The sequence below is a fragment of the Lepidochelys kempii genome, chromosome 2 (assembly GCF_965140265.1).
Source record: "Lepidochelys kempii isolate rLepKem1 chromosome 2, rLepKem1.hap2, whole genome shotgun sequence".
NCBI classification, from domain to species: domain Eukaryota; kingdom Metazoa; phylum Chordata; order Testudines; family Cheloniidae; genus Lepidochelys; species Lepidochelys kempii.
The window spans coordinates 36,237,550-36,262,889 of record NC_133257.1 but is presented as its reverse complement, the minus strand read 5'-3'; the positions used below and the strand labels follow the sequence as shown (position 1 = coordinate 36,262,889).

The 25,340-nt window shown below is 37.3% G+C and overlaps 1 protein-coding gene across 49 annotated transcripts in view; it reads left to right on the top strand.

The window, feature by feature from the left end:
* Positions 1 to 25,340, top strand: part of RIMS2 (regulating synaptic membrane exocytosis 2) — a 748,357-nt gene that overhangs the window by 626,133 nt on the left and 96,884 nt on the right. For all 49 annotated transcript variants that reach the window (XM_073330341.1, XM_073330373.1, XM_073330345.1 and 46 more), the window contains one exon: positions 17,146 to 17,318. In XM_073330341.1, the coding sequence (XP_073186442.1) occupies positions 17,146 to 17,318 (173 nt within the window). The remainder of the gene's footprint in view (positions 1 to 17,145; positions 17,319 to 25,340) is intronic.

Sequence of the window (25,340 nt, the reverse complement as noted above, 5' to 3'; positions counted from 1 at the left end):
CTTAAGGAGTAAACTTCTAAGTATATGGACTGAGCTCGAAAGGGCTAAATAATTCAAATGGAGCCATGCAGTGGTTCATTAAAGAATAATTGAGAGGGGGAAAAATTGACACTGATAACACAACACATAATTACCCTGTGGAACTCATAGCTACAGGAAAGCTACATTGCTAGTAGGATTCATAATAAGATTAGACATTTAGATGAATGAGAACATCCACAGTTACATTGTATGAAGTATGTTTAGAAGGGATATAATAAACCCTTATGCTTCAGAACATAAGCCAACCACTTATTAGGATTAGGAAGGAACTTTCCCCATGAGTAGGCTATTTGGTAACTGTCCATTACAAGGTTTCTTGGAACTTCCTGTGAAGTATCTGGTCCCACTGTCAGGCATGGTACTGGACTAGATGCACCATGGCTCTGATCCAGTGTGGCAATTCCTATGTCCCCCATCAAGTCTGTGAGCACTAAAGGTACTCAACACAATTGTTTTGATTCTTGATATATATTAGGACTTTTAATTGGTTGATGACAAATGGCATGTGATAACATCAATAGAGCAAAAAATTATATGTCTAGAAATGGATTCATCCCTTTTCTGATGTTGCTTATGACATGCAAACTTCCAGTCAAGAGTACTTATTATAAACAGTAAAGTTTGTGGACCAGGGTGCTGATATTGCAGATCTGTTTTCTGCTAAATCTTGTTTAATGTGGAAGGACCCAAACATGTAGTTTTCAAGATTCACCTGAGGCGAAGCATTTTTCAGAATTCTAGATTTGAGTTTCAAGGGCAAGATGATGATGATGAAGATGGTTTGGGAAATTTCTCTCCTTCCATTGATGTATTATATCCAAGACCATTATCAGTTTTTACGATATTAATCAAATGTGTTTGGATAAAAATGCAATCTAATATAATTGTTTATTTTTCTCTCAATAGCTTTAGTTTTTCTTCTGGGATTATTGAAATCCAAATTATGAGATAAGCATTTATGTTGCATCTGTGGCACTAATCTTCTTAGCTGTAGTTTTTTCTTCACTGCTGAAGTTCAAACTCTGGTATTGTTCTGTTTATTTATTTTGTGTCCACTCTTTTTTATTTTGTTTTTAATTTTCTAATTTGTGTTTCCTGTATTAAAGGTTTAGTGAGGATACTGTTAAATATTATGCACCTGTTTTCTATGGAAAATGCCATTTAGTGAAAACCTAATTTCCCATTGAAAAACAGTTTTAGTTTAAAATTTCAGTCAGCCCTACTAATGATCAAAAAAGATAAGGGTGTTAATGCTATTGTCCTAGCCAAATTCCAACAAGGGCAATCATACTCTGCCTACTCGATTTCTTCTCACAATTTTCATTAAATATAATACCTTCATTTTGTGTCCAAAGCTATTCTGTTGTTATGAACTGATTTACTATTAGTGTATTTTAGATCAGACATGGCTATATTTTCATGGTGAAGTAAATGATCTCTCTATATAGTTTATGTTAGTTTAATCTGTAAAATTCTTGGCGATATCAAGTGCTATATACAAATAATTTGTTATCATTACATAAAACAGCGCTGTTAAAATAACTTGTTTCACTTGTCTAAGGCACACAAAAACCATAGTTATGTTCCCTGTTTTTAATAAAATGGTGCCCTATATGTATTAATAAAATCTGGGAAAAGCCAGGACTAGAATTAGCTGGGTATAATTTAGATAAATATCTGAGTGCTGAAGTGAAACACTCATAATCAGTTAGTAAATTAACAGTTTAATGAGTTAATTTAATTGATAGAGGGGTGAACATGTCAAGAAAGGGAACATGAATGTTGTGTATCCAGTCCAGAGACTTTTAGTACTAATTAGTTTCTGTGACAGCCAGAACAGATTATGGACATCTGATGAAGGTCAGCAATGGCAAAGCAATGGTTGAGTGTTTTCCCAAACTATTAGATAAGTCAGAAACATATTTGCCTGAATCCAGTACTTTTTTTCCATTTGAAAATGTCAAATTAAGCATTAATTCACGTCAGCAAAAGTATAAAATGTAGTGTGTGAAGTCATTGTACAGTGATTACATGGAATATGCCAAAGTGTGTGGGATTGAAAAGTGAAGGACCAGGATATTTGGCCCATGCCAGGTGATTCAAAAAGGACCCTACAGTTGCCCAAATTAAGTAGCAGAGGATGTGAGGGGAATCCTCAGCTGGTGCAAAGCCTGTGTAGCTGGTTCTGTGCCAGCTTCTTACTCCCTTCCCCTTGCCCTGGGATGTCAGAGCCAGAGTGCACAGTACTCTGCAGTGCTTACTGGCATAATAGCCACTAGTGAGCTGGGGCCAACCTGGGGTAAGTTAGAGCAGCTCTTAGGTGCAGCTGAGATTTTAGCCCCAAGTTTAGATATGTTATGCCAAAAAACTATTGTGAGGCATATTTTACTTATACGTGTGTATAGAATTATGCACACAGTTACATTAACAACATGTAATACCATGGGCTTTTTCTTCTTCTATATATCAGTTTTACTGCTGTGTAACTACACTGACTTCAGTGGAGTTACTCCTGATTTAAGAAAGGGCAGAACTGGGCCCCCAGCATGCTGGTTCACAAAAGACAGCTTGACTATAAGAGTGGAACATATGTAATTGATTAATTTTATAAAAAAACAGTCCTCATTTAAGGTAAAAATAACATAAAATACAATGAAGTTGATTTTCTGTGCTTCCATTTAAATCAGTGGAAGTCTGGCCATTTCTAGGTTCTTTCCAGAGAACAGATTTTATAGTTTTCTACAAATCTTTGCCATCTGTTATACAATAATTTAAGCTGTAGAATTGCATCAGATTTTCCAAAGCCCTCCACATTTTATCTCACATGTTGGAATATCCCTATATATAGGATATTCCAAACTATATATATTGCAGTTAATCCTAGTGACTATTATACTGACTTTTAGCATATGTATTGAAACCAAGGCACGTGTAGAATTAACTTGAACATGTAACAGAGCTAATCAATAATGAAAATAGTCATATATTGCCTTTGTTCCATTGGATCCAGATCCTGCATTACTGAAGTCAATGGAAGCGGGATCAGACCTTAGGAGCCCTGTTCCACATAGCTCTTTCCTTCAAAAAAACCTTTCTCCCCCTAACAGCACTTGTATTGAGAACACCCCATTAAAACATGAGATGTGAAATACAGCACTTCTTGCCTGCTTGCACTATCTGCCAGTGTGAAAGAAAGTTTCACTTTTTAAAAAAATGTATTAATTTATTGTTAGATAATAGTACATCAGAAAGAGCACAAACCTACTCCTATTGAAGTGAAACATAGTTTTTCCATTGACTTTGGTGGGAGCAGACTTGGCCCAATGAGGAGAATAAGAAGAATAAGAATACCTCACAAGTCATGCTGAAAGTCTAAGTCCCAGTTGTAGACGGAGGTAATAATTATCACACACAAAAAATTCCCAAGAGATATCTTCTTCTCATCCTCAAGCATATATACAGATGTAGGGAGCTGTTACAGCATCACCATTAATTACTATTCATGAGATATAAATCTTTTTATAAATTAGATTTTGAAATGGTTAGATTATTGAAACAAACTTAATTCTATTAGTAGAATTCCAAGTGTGTAAAGTGAAATTTACTTTGGAGTCAATATTTCCTGATAAGTAATAATCAATCAATATAGATTATAAGTAATACTCAATATTAAAATTAAAACTTTTTTTCCCCTTATCTTGGAGAATACATGATTTTTCATCTAAAACCTTTGTGCAACATAAATTGAAAACAAATGATTTTGAAAGAACTTGTCCCCATGTAAGCCATGTTAGGAAAAATAATCGATCAAATAGTCATACCTACATTACCTTTGTTCTGTAGTTCAACACAGATTCACTCATAAGCAAAAAATTAAAATTGTATTTTTCTACTTAAAACTCTGTCAAATATTGAAAACAAATTATATTCATGTTCTTTGTGTTCAGTATTTTAGACCAGTTACATTTTTCAGAATTAGGAGTTTGGTTTGTCATCCTGAAATCGTTTTTTGTTTGTTTGTTTGTTTGTTTGTTTGGAATGGTAAATCACATTTATTATTGAAAGACCAAATCTATCAGTTTTTAGATTCCCACAATAGAACCCTCTTATTAATGCTTAATTTCTACATATTTTTACTCTGAACAGATTTTCCAAAAACAAACAGAAAACTCCCACATTTTCTTGATTTACAGTTACCTAAAACTCAGAAGTGACAACTTTAATTGATTACTTAAAAATCTGCAGAATCAAAGTTTTTCAAGAATGGTAAAAAGCTGGTAAATGTATAGGAAGTGTTGTTGGTGACATTCTTCTTTCTTTGTCAGTACTAAACCAATACCCTAGAATGGTGTTATGTAATGTTGTGCTAAGGGCGATGCTATATTTTAAATGAGATGTAAAACAAGATTCTCTCCCCTTTTAGTCATGAAAGATCTCAAAACATTTTCACAGGTGTAAAGGCATCAACCCCGATATCTAGTCAAATTCTAATGTGGGTAAACTATTTTCTGAAATAGCCTAAATTTCTCCTGTAATTTCAACTGTTTGGGTAGTCTTCATTTCTTGTCCTAAAATGTTACATATTTTTGGTCTGTATTGTCATGCTGGTTTGTGTAATCTGGAGGAGAGGCTGTAAGTAATACTCATTCCTCTAGCTGAGAGACAAGGTGGGTGAAGTAAAGTCTTTTATTGGACCTACTTCTGTTCGTGAGAGAGAAAGCTTTTGAGGCACACAGAGCTCTTCTTCTTTCCCAGAATTTGGTCCAATAAAAGATATTGCATTCCTCCAGTTGGTTAGTTACAACATGTGCTGCTTGTTTAGGTTAATTTAAAAAATGACTACAGTTTCAGCTTGAGAGTGAGTAAAACAATCAAATTAGAATATTTAGAAAGTGCTAGGTGGCTTTCACCAGCCTAAGGGTAAACAATCTATTTCTCTCTAGTTTCTCTCTCCTCCAGAGGTGGAGTTCAAGGTATAGAGAGAGTGACATATTTTTTCCAATCCCTAGATAAGAGAGACTCCAGTCAGAAGATCTGTCCCTGTAGACACTTTCCTCCCAAGTTCTCAAAGTAAATGGTGCAATGGTGCTAAGGAAATCTACCTGAAGGGAGCAACATTTATTTTAGGAAACTACATTTTACTCATTGAGGGGTCCCAAATTAGCAGATTTCCTCCTGCTGATTTCATCCTCTTCCTTAGACATATGAGTCATCAGAAAACCTGTAGCCAAAGAGCAATCTTGACCTGGTACATACTATTTTGTGCAGGACTTTTTCAAGGTTTGTCCTGAGTGTTAATAAAAACAAGCACTCAGGAAAAAAAGATTTGTAATCCTACTCATTTTGGAAGCCCTGCTTGTTAGAATATCTGTGGTGTGGCCATTTGAGGACCCTTGGGGTACAGTCATGTAAACATGAATTTATATCTTGTTCTTGAGCAATTATTCCACACATTTCACAACAACATTTTTGCTTAGGGGAGTAAAAAGGTTACCAGATGGTGTCTGTGTTGGTCCAGCTGTTCTCTTAGGAAGGAATGCCATTGGAGTTGCTGACAAGTCCAGGTACACATTTTATGAAAAGCATGATTAAACTTTTATATAAAGAATTGAGGATTAAGGTGATTAAAACCTCACCCTGCTGTCTCAACCAACTGGTTTGTTGGAAGTTTTACCGGGCCTCAAGGGAAGTGTGCTTTTCTTTAAAGGAAAGTGTTGATGTGACAAGGAAAGATGATTTTCCTGCCTTCCTTTTGCTTCACTGACAGGCCTTGAAAGGTTTTTCACATTTTGTGACAGGTGAAAGGGCCAAGAGATGTAATCATGGAAACCACTGGTCAAAAACAAGCCTCTGGGGAGTGTGGCCTCATATGTCCTGAAGATGCTCAACTTGTGTGACTCTGATAAGGGAACTTGCCCAGAAACATCTGGAAGAAATCCATTCCATCCAGAAAATCATAGCCAGAAGAGGGACTTTAAAGCAGAGCAGAAGATCATAGAGTGAACTGCTAGCAAAGTGGCAAGCTTTGTAAAGTCCAGAAGAAGGTGAGCACCATCATCTATTAAAGGTTTATGCTGAACAGATTTAAGAGGCAACAAATATGGCATGTGAACTTTCTGAGAGATGGAAAGGGGAGAATGCAAGAGCTGCATTTGAAGATATTTATCCCACGCCTACTTGTAGGTGGTGAAAGGCCAAAAGGAACCAGAAATGGAACTGCTGATCATCAACAAGAATTAACCAAGTTAACTAGTGGTTTTACTACAGATTGTGCCAGAAATCTGACAGTAAACCCTAATGTGTATGCTTGAGTTCACCAGGAGGTAAAGTACTTGGGATACATAATGGGAAAGTTAAACCACAAATGTAAAATCTTAACCCATCCATTGAACAACAGACCAAAGGATGATGATGATGAAGGTCAAAGATTTCCAGGGATTTTTAAATTGAATTAGATAATTTAGCCCGCATTTTCCACTTTTGCAATTTCCCTAAGAGACCTGTTCTGGAAGCAAAATCTAATAAAGAGAAGTAGATTGTGGACTGTGAAGTGACTTTCAAGCCTAGGAGAACAACTTGTGTGTGATTGTCCTGGCTTGAACAACTCAGATTTTCAGCAGCTAATACTGTGTTCAAGATGATACATTTCCAGTAGAATTTGGGACAGTGTTGTCCCAGAAGAATAAAGAACTGCTTATCTGGATCTCACTCATCCTAGATGAGCGCCTAACTAACAGTCTATAGAGTCATTCTTCCTCTCTTTCCCTGGCCCAATGATCATTCATGCACATTGGAAAATGCACATTGGAAAACAGAATCCCAACTGTACATATAAAATGATGGGGTCTAAATTATCTGTTACCACACACAAGAAAGAGATCTTGGAGTCATTATTGATAGTTCTCTGAAAACATCCCCTCAATGTGCAGCGGCAGTCAAAAAAGCGAACAGAATGTTAGCAATCATTAAGAAAGGAATAAATAATAAGACAGAAAATATCATATTGCCCCTATATATATCCATGGTATGCACACATCTTGAATACTGCATGCAGATGTGGTCCCAGGACTGAACCTTTTCCAAGTCCAATAGGTTCAGTCCTGGGACTGAAGTGGCTACAACTACACTGCATTCCTCCAGAAAAAGGTTCTGAGAAGGGCAACAAAAATGATTAGGAGACAGGAACAGCTTCCGTAGGAGGAGAGATTAATAAAACTGGGACTTTTCACCTTGGAAAAGAGACAACTGAGGGGGCATATGATTTAGATCTATAAAATCATGACTGATGTGGATAAAGTAGATAAGGAAGTGTTATTTACTCCTTCTCATAACACAAGAACTAGGGGTCACGAAATGAAATTAATAGGCAGCAGGTTTAAAAAAAACAAAAGGAAGTATTTCTTCACACAACGCACAGACAACCTGTGGAACTCTTTGCCAGAGGATGTTGTGAAGGCCAAGACTATAACAGAATTCAAAAAAGAACTAGATAAATTCATAGAGGGTAGGTCCATTAATGGCTATTGGCCAGGATGGGCAGGGATGGTGTCCCTAGCCTCTGTTTGCCAGAAGCTGGGAATGAGCGACAGGGAATGGATCATTTGATAATTACGTGTTCTGTTCATTTCCTCTGGGGCACCTGGCATTGGCCGCTGTCAGAGGATACTGGGCTAGATGGATCTTTGGTCTGACCCAGTATGGCCGTTCTTATGTTTATTGTTATCATGAATGACTATGAACTGCCACTATGAATGACTGAGCTAAAGTCTGTAGAAGGGGGCAGTAGCGGCGGAGCCATCACCTCCTCCTGCTCCAGATGTTATGTGAATCTTTTATTTGCTTTCATCAAAATGCTTGAAAGTCAAAATGTTTTAACTCAAAAGTTTTCATGTCAGTAATGTTGAAACATGTCAATTAGTTTTGACTTGACTTTTTTTTTCTTCAAATTTTTGATTTGCTGATAACATTTAAAAAAAATGTCATTTTGGTTTGACCCAAAATGAATGTTTGTTTTCAAGTTTTTTGAAACTGCCAGTGAACTGAGAAATCCATTATTTGCCTCCCTCTAATGAACAGCTAGGGCAAGAGACTACTCAGTTTCTTGAAACTGACTGTGAGCAACCAGATTTGGGTATTGACAAGTTAATTCTCAAACTCACTGAATACCCTCTTGAGTCTTCCTAGTCCTCTCCCATTTTAAGATCTATCTTCAGGCTCTGGATCGTCTGCTTAATGTAAGAGTCCTTTATAGTGCGGTATTATCTTTGTTTCAAATTGCCATTTGTATCCAGGAAGTCCTTAAAGAACTGCACCATCTGCTTGCATATCTGAAGCAGATGGTGCTTTTCTGGCTCACCTCCAGACTGTTTCCTTCTAGGTTTTTTTCTTCTCAGACAGTGTACCAGGGGTGGCTTCAATATAAGCTGCTGAGCTTGCAGTTTCTCCTTCAGCTTTCAGAATTTCCTGACTCACTTGCTATTTCTCAGTGTTCAGGTTTCAGTTGCTCCCAGACCTGGCACTAGGATGCTGTCCACAAGATAGCCTGGATCAGGTAATGGAGGCATGTTCCTTAGACCTCCCCCTTGGTTTAGGACCTCTCATACGAGACAATCCTACACATAATACTTATACGCCTCTCTGATTCATGAGGGGGAGCAGAACTGATAAGTCTTACGCTCCAAACCCCAAGTAAGAATGAACAAGGGCCCTTGAAAGTGAATAGTATTTTTTCCAAGCGGTTGGGTGTTATACACACACAGGATTTGTTCAGTGGGAAGCTTCTTTTGGCATCTAAATTAGTGGCCTTATTTTCAGAGTGGCTTTGCAAGTGTTAATAGTGTTAATAGTACCTGGGGGTGCTCAGAACATCTGAAAATCAGATCACTTATTTAGATGTCTAAATATGGATTTAGGTGCTTATTTAGGCATCTCCATTTGAAATTTTTAGCCTAAGGTTCCAATTAAAATTACAACTGAGCTACATTAAACATTTTTATTATTTTTATTTCCATATCCCTTCTTAAATGTGTAGCTGAAAATATTTTATATTAAAATAGATAACATAATATAAGATATACGTGCAGTGTGCAACCTTATCACATCATTTATGTAGCTTTTTAGCTTTTTGCATGTATTTTGTGAGTATATAGTATACATACAAACATGTATCTTTTATGTGTATCCCTTACCTGTATATGTTAGTAAAGAGGTTTGGAATCTTTTGTGGTCAATGATACAATACAAAAGTAATATTATTAGTAGTACTGCTATTTATCATGATTGTCATTTGTATTTATTTTATTGGCTTGGTGTGTGGTGCAGCCATTATCAAGGTATTAAATAATAAACAACAATCTAATGAAAATAAGTATAATGCGGTATTGCAGCTGAAAGTTGCACAGCCCTTTGAGGCTGTAAACTGGTCCAGAAGTTTCCCTTCACATCAAGAAGGAGCTCCTGCAATTGCTGAGCCCTGGCTGCTCATGGAGATTCTGTAGATTCTGCAGTCACAGACAAATTTAGCAAGCATAAAGCCCTAAAAAGGTTGAGATAGTTCCTAAATCTTGGTATGGTGGAGCAAAGTACTGTAGTCTGCAACAACCCCACAACAATCTGATCCATTAGTAAGAAAGTAGAAGGATTGACCAGATCAGTATGTTCCAATATAAATGTTAACACATGAACACTGATGACAAAAACACGAGAAAGAAACCATATTAATCAAATAGGAAGGGAGTTGGAAATCCCTGCAAATTTCAGTTGTCTGGGAGTTGAGTGATTATCTGGCAGCCGAATTATCTAGTTCAACCTGGAAGGTCAGTAACACTATATTAAAACTGAGCAATAGCAATTTCTTTAACTGTGTGTAGAGTGCTCCAGGGTAGTTAACTTCAAGAAATGAGTGTAAGAAGGTTTCAGATTTACACACAATCAATTGCTCATGTAATGGCAGTTTGCCAATCAATCAGAAATTGTACTTGCACTTAAAAGCCCATTGTAATAGAAAACAGAATAACTATTCCTTTTTCAGGTGTAATACTCTTGTAAGATGTCACCACAGAAAAATATTCCCTTATCAGTGCAAGAAATCAGAAATCACAAAAGTACTTCAATATCAGTTTGTTAGAGCCTCTTAGGAGTACTTTCTCTACCACAGAGGATAGGATTTTAAGAGTCCACAAAAGCTTGTTGTTGATACAGTACTTGTTACTAGTATATTTGCAGTGTTAACCTGGTTCCTGATAGGCCTATCAGGAGTCATTCTTGTCAGTTGCAATAATGTTGCAATAGCTGAAACTGAAGTGACAGCAGAGCTTGGTTCCTTTCTGCAGCCTACGTGTATCTGACGAAGGGTAAAATTTTCAAATGCACTCAAGTGTCTGAGCAGCCTAAGTCTCATTGAAAGTCAGTGGGACTTAGACTTCTAATTCACCTAAGTATTTTTGAAAATTTTACCCTAAATAATAAATTTTTTAAAATATATCTACTTCCAAATGAAGGAAAGTAAAGCGCAGCTTCTTTCAGTACAGTAGTTGTGATTAAAAAGGCAATATTTGATTATCATTTTGTCTCTGATACTTACATGGCACTGATTTGTTATCCTGTTAAAATGTCCTAAATAAACAGAGATGTCAGTACTTAACAGCAGTTCCCACAACATGTCTGAGATACCACAATCCCTCCCTCTGATTGAGATGAGAAATAACTAATGTCTCTCAGATATCAAGACATGATAGCTGCTGGTAAATCATAGAACTGTAGGGCTGGAGGTCATCTAGTCCAGCCCCCTGCATTGACATTAGCTCAAGTAAACCATCCCTGACAGGTGTTTGTGGAATTCCCAACATTGGAAGATTTTTAGCTCCCTTGGAAGCCTATTCCAGTGCTTAACTATCCTTATAGTTGGAAAAATTTTCCAGATATCTAGCTTAATTCTCCCTTGCTGAAGATTAAGCCCATTGCTTTTTGTCCTACCTTCAGTGAACATGGATAACAATTGATCACTGTCCTCTTTAATATATTTGAAGACTACTACCAGGTCCCCTCTCAGCCTTCTTTGCTCAAGACTAAACATGTCCAGTTTTTTTAACCTTTCCTCATAGGCCAAGTTTTCTAAAACCTTTTATCATGTTTGCTGCTTCCCTCTAGACTCTGTCCAATTTGTCCACAACTTTCCTAAAGTGTGGACACTGCTACTTCTAAAGGCCACTGTAGTACTTGTAATCCATAAAGTAAAAACAGTAAAAAAACCCAAACAAACCAAAAAAAAAACCCCAACAACAAACCTTGAGAAGATTCTGAATGAGTTGAAAGGGAAGCTCTGGATGAGGGAATGCTTTTATTTGGCATCTTCAGGCTAATGTCTAAACCTTCCACAAATTGAATAATGCAAATATATACATTTAAAATAAGGCTTCACCACAAGAAGAAAAATGTTGCCCATATCTTTTTTTAACATTACTCATAAAACGGAAAGACTAATTTAATGTCTAAGCATAATACAGAGGGGCACTTTGGAAGCTTCCCTGTATTGGAATCATAGTAAACGTAGGGCCCAATCCTGCCCCTTTCAAGTCAATGGCAAGACTTCTATTGACTTCAGTAGTGCAAATCAGGCCTTTAAACCCTAACACGCAACACACTGACTACTGTGATACTTGCCCTAATCAAGGGGTCAGATACAAGAGCAGAAATAGATTTCTGAAGGATGGAAGTTAGCAGGAGAGCATAATTTTTTAGATCTGTACTATGGGAAAACAAAGTCTGAACAGTAACTCAGAGCAGAGTTGTGCATGCCTTGACTGAGGTATTTGAACTTAGTCCATGGAGGCAGCAAAGTTGCAGAGTCTAGATATTACTATGGAACGTAATTTAGAGAGGCTGATATCTTAGATTCAAGAGGATATGTGTGACTATGTAGTGGAACCTGTTACTGATACTTTGCCTTTTTTAATGAAAGAGGTATTGTATATTAAAACTTTCATAGAGAGTACAAAATGTTATTTCTGCTAAAAACAGCCTTCATCCCAAACTCACATTACCTAAAATGATAAATATTTGTCCTCTTTACATTTATGTATGTTCTAACTCAATCATAAAATATTTTATTGGGGTTAACACATAAAATACAAGAGCAGAGAGTTATTTTAACATAATTTGAATAAAACTATGATTAGAAGAAAGATCAGATGATGGTTTCCTTCAATGCTCTTATATTTAAAGTATGGCTGTTTAAAATTGAAATTATTGCTGTTCTTGATCCACATTGTGCACTAGTGATTTAGATATTTTGGAAAGATAGAAACTGAATTAGGCAAAAATTGTTTAACAATTTAGCTACGGTAAGGGATGGAAAACACCGCAAAACAAACACAAAATGAAACAAAAACTTGGAAAAAAAATTACTGGGTCAAATTAAACATTTAATTCAACCCGAAACAGGTTCCCCCCCAGTTTTTAATTTTATCAAGAAAAACCATTTTAGCCAAACTGAAATATTTTTGGATTTTTCAGTTCAGCCCCCAAATCGAAAAATCAATGATTTGCTCAGCTCTAGATAGAAGCACTAAAGTTTAGGAAAATGTCTAATTAGGTATATGCAGTAGATTCCTCCCAAAACATTTCTAAGGACTTCTAAGACAAAAAGTTAGTTTACATAACCAGCAGCGGCAGAAAAAATAAAGCTGCGGGGTATGTTCTCCTTGCAGTAGGTAAGCCCCATTTTGGGAGGTAAGCTTGTAGGTAAGCCCCATTTTGTCCTGTGTTTGTACGTACCTAACACAGGGTTGTCCTGATCCATGACTGGGGTTCCAAGGTGCTGCAATACAAATAATTAATAATAGTAATAATGGGTATTCCTTAACATGATAGCAATGCTGCTGCTGACATGGATGCTCCATGAGAAGAATTGTGGTGATCTTATCAGCAAAGAGCAACAACCAGTTAACTATTTTTTTATATGTGGATGATTTGAAACTATATGGATGGTCACAAAGGAGATAGAGATTGATGACAATGGTAGACAAGTTTGGTGAAGGTATAAAACTGTGAGTTGGCTTGGCTAAATGTGTGTCAGCATCTGTAAAGAGGAGCAAACTGGTACAATGAGATGGCATACAATTAACAAAGATACTAGCAAAGATATCTCTCAACATGACACCCCCAAATACCTGGGAATCAGGGAATTGTCAGAGTTACAATATAAGGAAGTCAAAGAGGAAGTGAGGAAGAATATTACAGCTGAATAAGAACTTCTTTAAGTACAGAACTTAAGGAATTTGATCCCAGCCATTAATATGTGAGCAATTTGTGATAGTATGGTACACTGCTGGAGTGATCAAGTGGAATCAAGAAAAGAAGAACAAAATTTGACATCCACACAAGAAAGCTTCTAACAATACATAGAATAATAAATATCAATCAAGATGTGAACAGGATGTACATCTGATTATGTGTTGGAGGAAAAGGTCTGCTATCTGTGGAGGAAGCAATTGACAATAAAGTCTATAACATCAAACTATATGAGGAGTCAACCAGAATAAAAGATGATCCAGTCATGATAACAAGTGATGCCCGAACATGTATCCCAGAAGCATAAAAGAAAGGAAAAAGCAAACCACTAAAGAAATACTTGAAAGATTTACATAGAATCAGTGCACAGACACTGTGGGAGAGAGATCAAACCCATTATATCGAAGATTAACAAACTCATGGCTTGTAGAAGGATTCCTCAACAGAGAGAGAGAAAGCTTCATTATGAGTACACAAGAGCAGTCCTTAAAGGCTTCATTACATTTAAAACAAAACTGACCAATAGAACTGCTTCCCAAACTGCAGAATGTGTTCCAGAAAGAAAGAGAGGGTGGAAAATGTATTGAGCACCTGCAGGAGCCTGGCTGGGAGGGAACATATGAACAGACACAATGAGGTTGCCAAGTGCCTGCATTGAAGCCCCTGTGGCAACGATTTAAACGATTTAATTACAGCCACCAAATTGAAAATGCTCTAGTGAATGAAAAGTGTAAAATTGTATTTAATCTGGCAATTGTCAAGACTGAATGGTGCAGGGAAACAGGCTGGCCATGGTTGATGCAGAAAAGAGGAGAAACAAAACTTAATTGATATTGAAATACCAGCAGATAGAAACATAAAAAAGAAACAAGAGAAGCATGAAGAACTCTGTCATGAAGTGGAAAGATTATGGAAAACTAAAACAAAGATGATCTCAATGATTACTGGAGAACTTGGCGCAATCGCTAAGGGTATGATTGAGCAATGCAAGAACTTGTTAGGAATGCAAGACATCACAATCAGTGACCTCCAGAAGTCAGCACTCTTAGGCACTGCAAGAATTTTAATGAAAGTCAGAGGAGAACAAATGCATTTGAGCACCTAAAATGGAGAAATTCTGTAGAGAATTTAATGAAACTCCTGACTCCCCAAACATGTGGAGTCAGTTCGTGGTCAGGATTTCTTGGTGACTCATGCAGATAAATTTTAAGCAGTAGCTCTCTCCTTTCTGTGCTTAAAGATCTTTTATGCTGTGAAGGCTGTTTTAAAAAAAATAATCGCCATGATGTAATACTGAGGGATTATAATAATAATATATTTTGCAAAGATGCCTGAAGTATCTTTTAGTATATATTATTATAAATCAAAATAAAATAAACACTAGTGGGACTTACATGCTTGAATCAATTAAAAAATTATACCTAAATGCATTACAGGAGCAGTTATTGGCCGTTGGAATAACAAATGATAAAAGATAATCAAGGATTTATAATCATTTTGAAAAAGGAGGTGAACATTTGGGGCATATTTAATATCTGTCCACCCGTTTCTCCTTTGGTGCGCACGCATGTATGTGTGTGTGTATATAAGTGCACTACAGAACTGTGTATCTCGTAAACTTTGTAAGGGATTTTATAAAAAAAATAATAAAAACATGCAGTAAAATATACTAGGGCTGAATTGTGGCATGTAGGCACAGCTCTGTGCTGGGTGCACTGCAAAGCCTCACCACCAGGGTAGAGCATCAGAGAACATTCTGCTTCAGAAAAGTACAGTACTTCCCAGAGCAGATATCTAGGAGGCATGGGGGCTGCAGTTCAGGGCAGCCCCTATACTGGCTGCACAAGGTTGGGGTAAATGTCCTCACTCCTTTCTCTCCCATATTGCCAGATTCTTAGGGCCTGCCACGGTTTAGATCTTCATCAGCACCCTGATAAATTGGGCTGATAACCAGGGAACAGAACCAGGGCAACTCTTTTTGATGCCTCTGAGCAGTGGATTGAAGGTACACCAAATTATATAAATTCACTTTGAATGGTTTGCTGAATGTTGTCTGCAACCCTGTTAACTGAGTGTCCCGTTTTCACTTTATGCTTCTCTCTGGCTTGATTATGGCCGCCACAAAAAGTCACATGACCTTAATACAGTTTTTTAAAAACATTTTTCAAGTGCAATTATACTCTGTAAAGTGACTCTCTCAAAATTCGGGCACTGCTTTACACTTAATGCTATTCTCATTTGTTCATTTTATACTTTTTTTTTCCTGCTGATGGTGCAAGCTTGATATGGGATCTGCTACTCAAGTTGTATTAATGCATTAATTACCACAAGTAATTAAATATCCTGTCATTGGAATTTAGTTAACAAGTCTGTCGATTATTTAAATTCCAAAATATAATCCAATTTACTTCACCATAGTATAGCTGCATTGGGTCTAGAATGCTAAGAGAAATCAAATGGAGTAGATATGACTAAGTGTACACAGAGAAGAGATCTTAGTAAGAATGTACCATTTTTATAGCCACCTTTCTTATGTTAATGTGTTTTACATTCTCTGTTTTAATAAGCTCTAAAATAAACAGAATCTCCTTATATGATGTGTTCCTGTAACTCTGAAGATTTGGACAGTTGCTTAATTGTCATATTTCTGTTTCCACTGGGATGTAAAGAGGAATTTATTTTATTCTATCAGGCAAAAAAGTTTGACTATGTGGCTACAACACAAGTCAAGAAATGCTGTGACATTCAAATGTATGGTGTACTCCTAAACTTATGGCTCAATACATATAACCTCTTCTTATAAGGTCTGAGGGGACAGAGCTGTCAAAGCCTGGAATCTATGTGGGTAGAAATGACACTGTTCCTATTTTTGGTTCTGCATCCTAAATTTCACAAAACATCTTAAGTGTTATCTGAACTAGTTGGGTTATATTTAAGAATCATGCAGATTATACCTAATGTAGAGTTGGGGCTGTGCCCTGGCCTTTATGCCACAGCCTAGCATGACTGTGTGGGAAGGCTGATTTAGCAGACTGCACACTGGTCTGGGGCTCAGGAAACCCATGTTCAATTTCTGGGTCAGTTGCAGGCTTTCTGCATCTCCTTGAATGTGAGTGTGAGTTAAATGCTTAGGCCCAGATTTTTAAAGGTATGATGTTTCTCTGCATCTTTATCTGCTTACTGACTTTAAAAGAATCTGGCCACTAGCTCCCCTAAGACCTTTTAAAATTCCCAATCTCGTTCCCAGTTTTAGTTTAATAATCTCATTTTCCCCTTTCTTTTAAGTAAACAAGAGTTAATATCTGTTAGAAAATCTTTTGAAGGTAAACAGTATAGTTACCTAGAATACCAGTGTTATTTAACCATTAGAACATGAGTTCTATCCCTAGCTCTGCTTTTTGCTAACTGAACAAGCCTGGGGAAGTCACTTGGCTTTATGACTCTATTTACCCATTTGTAAAATAGATATAATCATTAAATCCTTCGCAGTGATGTTGGGAGTCTTCACTAAAATTTGCAAAGCCCTTGAAAATTGTCAGACGAAAGGTGTTGTACAAGTTACTGAACATGTGGCCCATGGTAAGGACCTTAATGTAATATCTTTAGTTGAGTAGTGCAGTTAGGTTATAATTGAGATATACAAAAACAAGATTTGTATTCCATACAGTATGACCAATTAAGAACTTCACTGTAATAATGCAGACAGAAGTTGGTGATGGAGTCAATTAACATACTATTATGGGAAAGCCCCAACAGCTGATTTATGGTGGTTTCACTGACTACGTCTGTGTCTTTTTCGTTCTGTTTTTATAGTATCGGTCAGGACGGGATCCTCAGCGAGGCTCAGACAATATTTCCAATAAGTCTTCAGACAGTGATGTCAGTGATGTGTCAGCTGTATCAAGGACAAGCAGTGCTTCTCGTTTCAGCAGCACAAGCTACATGTCTGTCCAATCAGAACGACTGAGAGGGAACAAGAAAATAAGGTGAGTAATAGAACTAGGAAGTTGGTCACTTATATGCTTTTAGAATACTTTTCAGGTGAGTGCATGTGAATATTCTGCTAAACTTTAACATATATAATTTTAATAAAACTTACAGGGCTTTCCAAAATATAGGTTTTAGTTTATTTTTGTGTTTCTACTGCCCTTTTGATTCCTTATGCTAGATATTTTTTGTAAGTGAATAAAGGGATTTTCTTGCATGCAGACTTTAGCATCTTGAGATGATGCTGCTATCAGAAGGCATTTGTTACACTTAGACTTGCATCTTTTGAAAAAAGACTCTTGAAAAATATTGAACAATTTAAATGATAATTTTATTTACAAAATACTTGCCAGTAGTCTCAGAGTCATTACAACATTCTTTACAAATTGGAGCAGAGACTATCCTCCTGCATCTCCACAACTTCTGTGCTTGAATTTAGGTCTGTCAATTAATTGCAGTTAACGCATGCTATTAACTCAAAAAAATTAATTGTGATTAAAAAAATTAATCGTGATTATTCACAACTTTAATCGTACTGTTAAACAATAATAGAATACCAATTGAAATTTATTAAATATTTTTGGATGTTTTTCTATATTTTCTAATATATTGATTTCAATTACAACATAGAATACTAAGTGTACAGTTCACTTTATATTATTATTTTATTACAAATGTTTGCACTGTAAAATGATAAAAGAAATACTATTTTTCAATTCATCTCATACAAGTGCTCTACTGCAATCTCTTTATCATGAAAGTGCAATTTACAAATGTAGAATTCTTTTTTATTACATAACTGCAGTCAAAAACAAAACAAGGTAAAATTTTAAAGCCTACAAATCCACTCAGTCATTCTTCTTGTTCAGCCAATCGCTCAGACAAACAAGTTTGTTTACATTTACGGGAGATAATGCTGCCCGCTTCTTATTTACAGTGTCACCTGAAAGTGAGAAAAGGGGTTTACACGGCACTTTTGTAGCCGGCATTGAAAGGTATTTATGTGCCAGATATGGTAAACATTTCTATGCCCCGTCATCATTTGGCAGCATTATCTCCCGTAAATTCAACTTTCATGATAAAGGGATTGGACTACAGTACTTGTAATGGGGGAAAATGAAAAATACTGTTTCCTTTGTTTTTTACAGTGCAAATATTTGTAATCAAATAAATATAGAGTGAGCACTGTACACTTTGGATTCTGTGTTGTATTGAAATCAATATATTTAAAAATGTAGAAAACATCCAAAAATATTTAAATAAATGGTATTCTAATATTGTTTAACAGTGGAATTAATCATGTGATTAATTGCGATTAATTTTTTAATCGCTTGACAGCACTACTTGAATTGCCGGACTCTTAAAACTTCTTGTAAAGTGCTTCTATAGATACTGGACCCGGTTCTCTTTAAATATATTGCTGTGCAACACTCATTGTCTAGTCTTTAATAAGAGTTGTACAGTATATCTGAAAGCAGAAATGGGCTCAACTTCCATTCCTTGAACACTCAAAACACCGATGAAAGGAATGTAAGATTGGGCCTTAAATATTTTGGCACTAGTATTCCTTATTTTGGGAAATTTCCCCTCCTAAGAGAAATTATATTTTAAAAAAAGGGTAGGTTTAAGTATCTCTCATTTTGCATAATTGATATTGTCTGGAACACAGAAGTGTGCATTCCATGTATTTAAGCACCGTTTTGTGTGATTTATCAGCGTGTAACTTTGTATACAAAATACGTGCATTACAGACTGTCCTGAAAAAATGGTTGCATCTTAAGCTTTGTCTAGCCTGTGCTGGAAGTTGGCCAGCATGCTTTTACCCGTCACTACATTTTCCCTTCTAATTTATTTATTTTCTTTTAAATTTCTTTTTGTGTACTGCATGCATGCTTCTTCTCTACAACCCTAACTACACTTTGTCTTCTTTTTTGTTTGCATGCCTTCCTCAACTTGTGTTGACTTCAGAAGGTCAAGGGATTTAGAAGGAAAAAAAGAGGGAGGGCAGGAAGGGGATGAGCATGAGGAGATATTTCCTGAGGAGGAGGAGCTTGAGGAAAAAGTGAAGCAAGAACAAGTTAATGAAAAGGGGGAAGAGCAAGAGGTTTCAGAAAACTGTGATAAGGAGGAAAGCAAAGAATCAGGAAATGGTGAAAAGACCCATGATGATCAAAGTGAGGAAGGGAAAGAGAAAAACCAGAGGAAAAAAGAGGATTTACAAAGGCAATTCTCACAAGATGATGTCAGGTAAAATATATTTCTGTTTATAGATAGATAGTTCCCTGTGGTCCTGTAGCTCTTTTTCCAATGCCTGGACCCTGTTTGTTTTCCCATTTGTATTTTATTTGACATAGCTTGTTGTTTATGTTCCCTTGAATCCTTCTTCACCTTCAGCCATAATTCTTCAATAGTGAACAAATTTATCTCTTGATTTTAATGGAATGGTTCTGCAAACAGAATAAATAAACATCTTAACTTCACCCCTTAGAATGCAGGCAGCCACAGCCTTTTGTTCCTTTTGAACTGGTTTATAGTTTGCATTTGACTGTATGACATAGTGCTGGGGAGCTAGCAGGTGAGCACTACAGTAGAACCACAGAGTTACGAACACCAAAGTTACGAATCGACCGGTCGACCACACATCTCATATGGAACCGGAATTACGGAATCAGGTAGCAGCAGAGACAAAACAAGTACAGTACAGTACTGTGTTAAATGTAAACTACTGAAAAAATAAAGGGAAAGTTTAAAAAAAAGATTTGACAAACTAAGGAAACTGTTTCTGTGCTTGTTTCATTTAAATTAAGATGGTTAAAAGCAGCATTTTTCTTCTGCATAGTAAAGTTTCAAAGCTCTATTAAGTCAATGTTCAGTTGTAACTTCTCAAAAACCAATCATAACACTTTGTTCAGAGTTATCAATATTTCAGAGTTACGAGGAAACTCCATTCCCGAGGTGTTCGTAACGCTGAGGTTCTACTGTATTTAGGTCCCCTAGAGACATCTGATTGGATATTGGGATGTAATTTTATCTAAACAAGCTAGCAGTCTGGGGGTGCTAAAGGGCTAATTAACCCATTAGCTGAGGACTGATACAAAGGCACAAGAAGGCAGTGCTGGTTGGGAGGAATAGAACTAGCTGAGCCCAACTTCAGAGAGAACATCAAGACTTCTCTGTACTGAAATTACTTTTGTGTAGGCTGATAAATGTGTGTGTGGATCAATTGTGGACATGGATAATCAAAAATGGTTCTTTCACCGATTTGCATTAATGAGTTAGCGTGGTGTGAAGTGGTAGCATTGTATAGGTCTGTGACTGTAGTAAGCCTAAAATATTTTAGGTGCCTGTGACTGGGTGTCCTATGCATTTGCTGCCCTCTACTGGAGACCCTGCTATCTTGGTGAGCCATGCCCTAGGAAACAGCCTTTTAAGAAAAGAAGGACAGAAGAGTTTGGACTTTCAGGAGTTGTCTAAAAAGGCCTCCCAGGGTCAGCTGCTGGTAGAACAAGTGAGACTTTGTACTCCAGCGTGCTAGAAGGACTGGGAGCAGGCAGAAGCCACTGAGGTCTCTGGAGGCCAGATAAAAAGGACCGGCTGCTTCTATCTTGTGGCAGTTCTGGGTGAAGCCAGGAAAGGGGAGGGAAGAAGGATCCTCCCTCTGCCTTAGCCCAAGAAGCCAGTCCTGGTCAGCACCTAATTCTGAGTGCACTTTGCATGTAAGTCAGGGAGAGACTGAGTTAGACATTTATTACACTACTGAAATTCAACAAGCTCATTTCATGCAACACCCATAGGCTTAATCAGGTCTGTGATATGCTTTTACCAATGTAGTTTCTATTTCAACACACTCAGAGTTACACTATAGCTACAATTAAATAGTCTGGAATTGTGATATTTAATATACAATTATTACATTTGCTGTGTTTTCCACTTAGTTTATAATGGGAAAATGCAATATTCCTTATCTGATTTACTCATTGATAAAACATTTGGATTTCTTGATTGGTTGAATGCTTCTGCCCCTCTTTTTGTCATGTGACAATAGGGAAAAAAATCAGAGTCACTTTCTTTTAATGCTGAACAAGCAACTCTTTTAGAATGAGAAAAGCAGTTTTATCTTACCGGCTACTCTCTCACACTTTCTCTGCTTCACTACAGAGCTTCTGCTTAGGACCTAGGTCAGACCCCTCCTGCCTTGCTATTGATTTAAAGAAACAGAATCAATGTCACCTTTGTTGCAATAGAAAGGTGTCCTCATGCAATAGGATGTGTGACCATCTGTGAACTGCTCCGTTGTACATGGTAGAGGGGATTTTTTCTTTCTTATAACAGTATTGCCAACTCTTGCTATTTTATCACGAGTAATGGGATTTTAGAGGGTGTTGAAGCCCATCTCGCAATGACATGGGAAGCTCTAGCCCCCAGTGCTGCCATAAGCAGAGTCTCTCACCTCTACTCACTCCTAGAGTTCTCACAGCAGGGGTGAGGGAAGGAGGGAGCAAAGAGTCCAGCAACCCATTATAGCTCCACTCCCTCAACCCTGGCCCCTCCTGTGAGAAACACATACAGGATGTTGCCTCTGCTTCTGAAACTGCCACCCCCAGCCAGGGAAAGGGGACCCTGTTGCAATCCCCAGGCCTGGGAAAGGGGAATGAAGAACTCTAGCAGGAGCAGACGTGAAGTAGGTGGGGACTGATGAGGGGATGTTCATGGATTCAGGAAAAGGGAGAACCCCTGGAGGCTGTGGGAGGGAAGAATAATTAAAACAAAAATGAATTAGTTGCATCATTTATGTAGTTATCAAAGTTATAGACAGAAGAAGAATGATTTACATTTTTTTCAAATAATTTGAATTTGACTGAATTGATTATTTAAAAAAATAATATTTAGGATTATCAATATAATAACTGAACTGAAATATAGAAAGCTCTAAAAGGTGGTTAATGTAAAGATGTTCTTGCATGTAAAGATCTTTGCAGCTCCCCAAAGTCTTAATTGAAAAATAGAATTGGAAAGCTTGATACATAAAGTGCTTTGTCATCCTTGGCTGTTCATTGTTCATTTTCCAGCTCCATTTTATAAGATTTTTACAGTATATTTCTAAATATGCACAAATTCGTTTTTTTCACACTGTAGAGCTCTCCACTGAGTATGTATGTTATATGTGTGTACAACAGCCTAGAGCATAAGTACTCCCCCTTTTTCCCACCAGCACGGATGTCTTCCCTCCAGTCCATCTCTCCATTTTTGTAGGGATATTTTTGAGGGGACATCTATCCAAATATTGAGATACCACTAACAGAAGCATTACAATTACACTGAAATTTGAGTTTCTTGCTACTTAGGACTAGCCCAAATAAAGCAACGACTTACATATTATAACATCTTTCCCACTCTCAGAAGCCAGGGAGAGGCATGTGTATGTTAAAGATCAACTTTTCAACCTGAAATTTATTACAGACACATTGCCAGAGGAGCAGATGGGAGTTAAAAACTCAGGAGACAGACTACAAAACATGGTTTGATTATGTTTTTTTTTAAATCTCATGATTTGTGGGGACAGTCTTGTGATTTTTTTTTCTTGATCTCTTGAAGTTCAATATACTATTATAACCTCTGGGGCAGCCAGCTGGTCCAGCATTCTTCCCTTTGCTCTTGATTTTCTCTTGGTAGAGATTACAGAGATCCAGCACAGCATGGCTGTGGTGAATGCAAGACTGATGTATTTCCTGTTTATACCGGCGCTTACTTCCTAGCTCTATGCCCCCTAGTGACTGCTTTAAACATTCACAGGTAGCACCATATTCCTTGTGAAGGGTGATACAACTTTTATCCAAACTTTACATTAAACAACAGTTAACAGGAATAAAATATCACAGCAAAACAAGAATAAACAGCCCTATAAAGGATAGAGTAGGCTGCCTGAACTTGTGTCAGGGATTTATTCTGCCCTTTTAAGACGTTCTCTACTAGTCCTCTGACTTTTTTGAATTCTCAAGTCCTTTGTAATCCTCCATACTACAGGAAGCTGTCTTTTTCTTGCTGGTTATCTCCTTGCAGGGAGAAGAGCTAGAGGAATCACTAGTACGAAGGCAGGTGGGGTCTTCACAGGTTCAGTCTCGGGGTAGTGATCAGTGTGTATTGGAAGTCTGCCTGGGAAGGTGACAAGATGACACTGGTTCTGAAAAATGATTCCTACTAGCACCCTAAAAAGTAGAATCAAGTGTCCTGGTACATCCCTGCATTGTCCCCTTTTCTTGAAAATCTTTCACCCAAACATGATCTCCTGGATTCAGTACTACCAAGGATTTGACTCCATAAAGCCTGCCAAAGTCTCTCTTCTGATGGGGTTTATATGGATCTTCCTTCTTCTGTAGTCTCGGGAAGACAGGCCAGCAAGAGTATAGTTGAGCAGGGATGGCTGGGATAGTGGACCTCAACTTTTTTCATATCAACAGTTCCATAGGGCAGAGTCCATTTGCTAGAAGAGTTTTATTATCTTTACTGCACATTCTGCTTCAGCATTATTCTGAGAAAATTGTGCCTGGATATGAGGTGAATGAAACCATAGGTATCTTCAAACCTCTTAAATCTCTCAAAAAAACTGAGGACCAGGATCAGAGATGACTTGCCCTGGAATCCTAAAATTAGCAAATAAGTGTTCTATCCTTTCCATGGCACTTGATGTCATTTTGAGCAACCTGGCAGCTACAGTTAATCTTGAGAATTAATCAGTCATCAAAAGATAGAAAAGATCACTCCTGAATTTCTGTTGTGTCCTGTCTGGAAGAGCAGATAGTAACAATGGTTCTGATGGGTTGGTTCTCATGCAAGCACAAATATTATATTTCTCAACACTCTGGTGTAGTTGTTTGCTCAGCTCAGGCCACCAAATAGACTTTTGAGCTCTCTCCCTGACTTTGGTAATGCCTTGGTGCCATTCATGCGGTCTGTCAATAATTTCCTGTTGCATTGATGTAGGTATAACCTATCTGGATTCCTTCATAAACAGATTTTGTTTTATGGTAAGATTCCCAGAAACCACCCAATATGGTTTTATAGAGGTTTCTGACCTGGTCTCATTTGTCATAGAATCATAGGGTTAGAAGGGACTGCAAGGGTTATCTAGTGTAACCCCCAGCTAGGATGCACGGGTTTTTGTGTCTAAACCATCCAAGACAGTTGTCTTGCTATATTTTTCTGAATGACTGGCTTGTGTAGTTCCCCAATACCAGGAATTTTCTGGACAGAAGAGATCTCATAATGGCTTTGACTTCTGTGCCAGGTGAGGTAGGAATTTTCCCACATGTGTCACTTCACTGCCACTCTGTGGCTCCTTCATGTAGGTAATCACTTGTACTTTCTTTTGGATCTTGTCTGATCCTTGGTCCATCAATGGGCCTAGAAACTTGATTCTGTCTTTGAGAATTCACACTTTTTAAGTTTAGGCCTGCTTTCTCCAGTTTTTCCAGGACTGCAATGAGATGTTAGGTTTCTGTTGATCCATAGCTAAGGATACCATTCATTTGGCTGAGAACCCCTTCCAGACTCTCTGGGAGCTGTGACATTTTCCTCTTGAAGAGTTCGGGGGTAGATGGCATGCCAAATGGTAGCCTATTGAAACAAAACTTTCCAGAATTGAGCAAAATGAAAGTCAGGATATATCCTTGAGAGACACGACAAATCAAATCCCTCATTGCAGATATTTTCTGGTGATATGTTGAGGTGCTCATATTTCTCAGATAGGAACCTTTTTTATTTTTTATAAATTTAAATCCATCAATAAATAAGGCCGCAGTTCTATAAACATTTGCATATGTGCTTATCTTTGTGCACAAAAGTAGCTTCACAGAAGTGTTTGCGGGATTGGGGTTTTCATAAATAAAGTGTTGATACACATTAGCCTATCATCACAGCTTGGCAACTTGAACCAACCAAGAGAAGTTTCTGACAAACTGCCAATATTTGCTAGTCCCAAAGCAACACTCAATGTTTAGTCATATCAAAACCTGCTTGAGAGG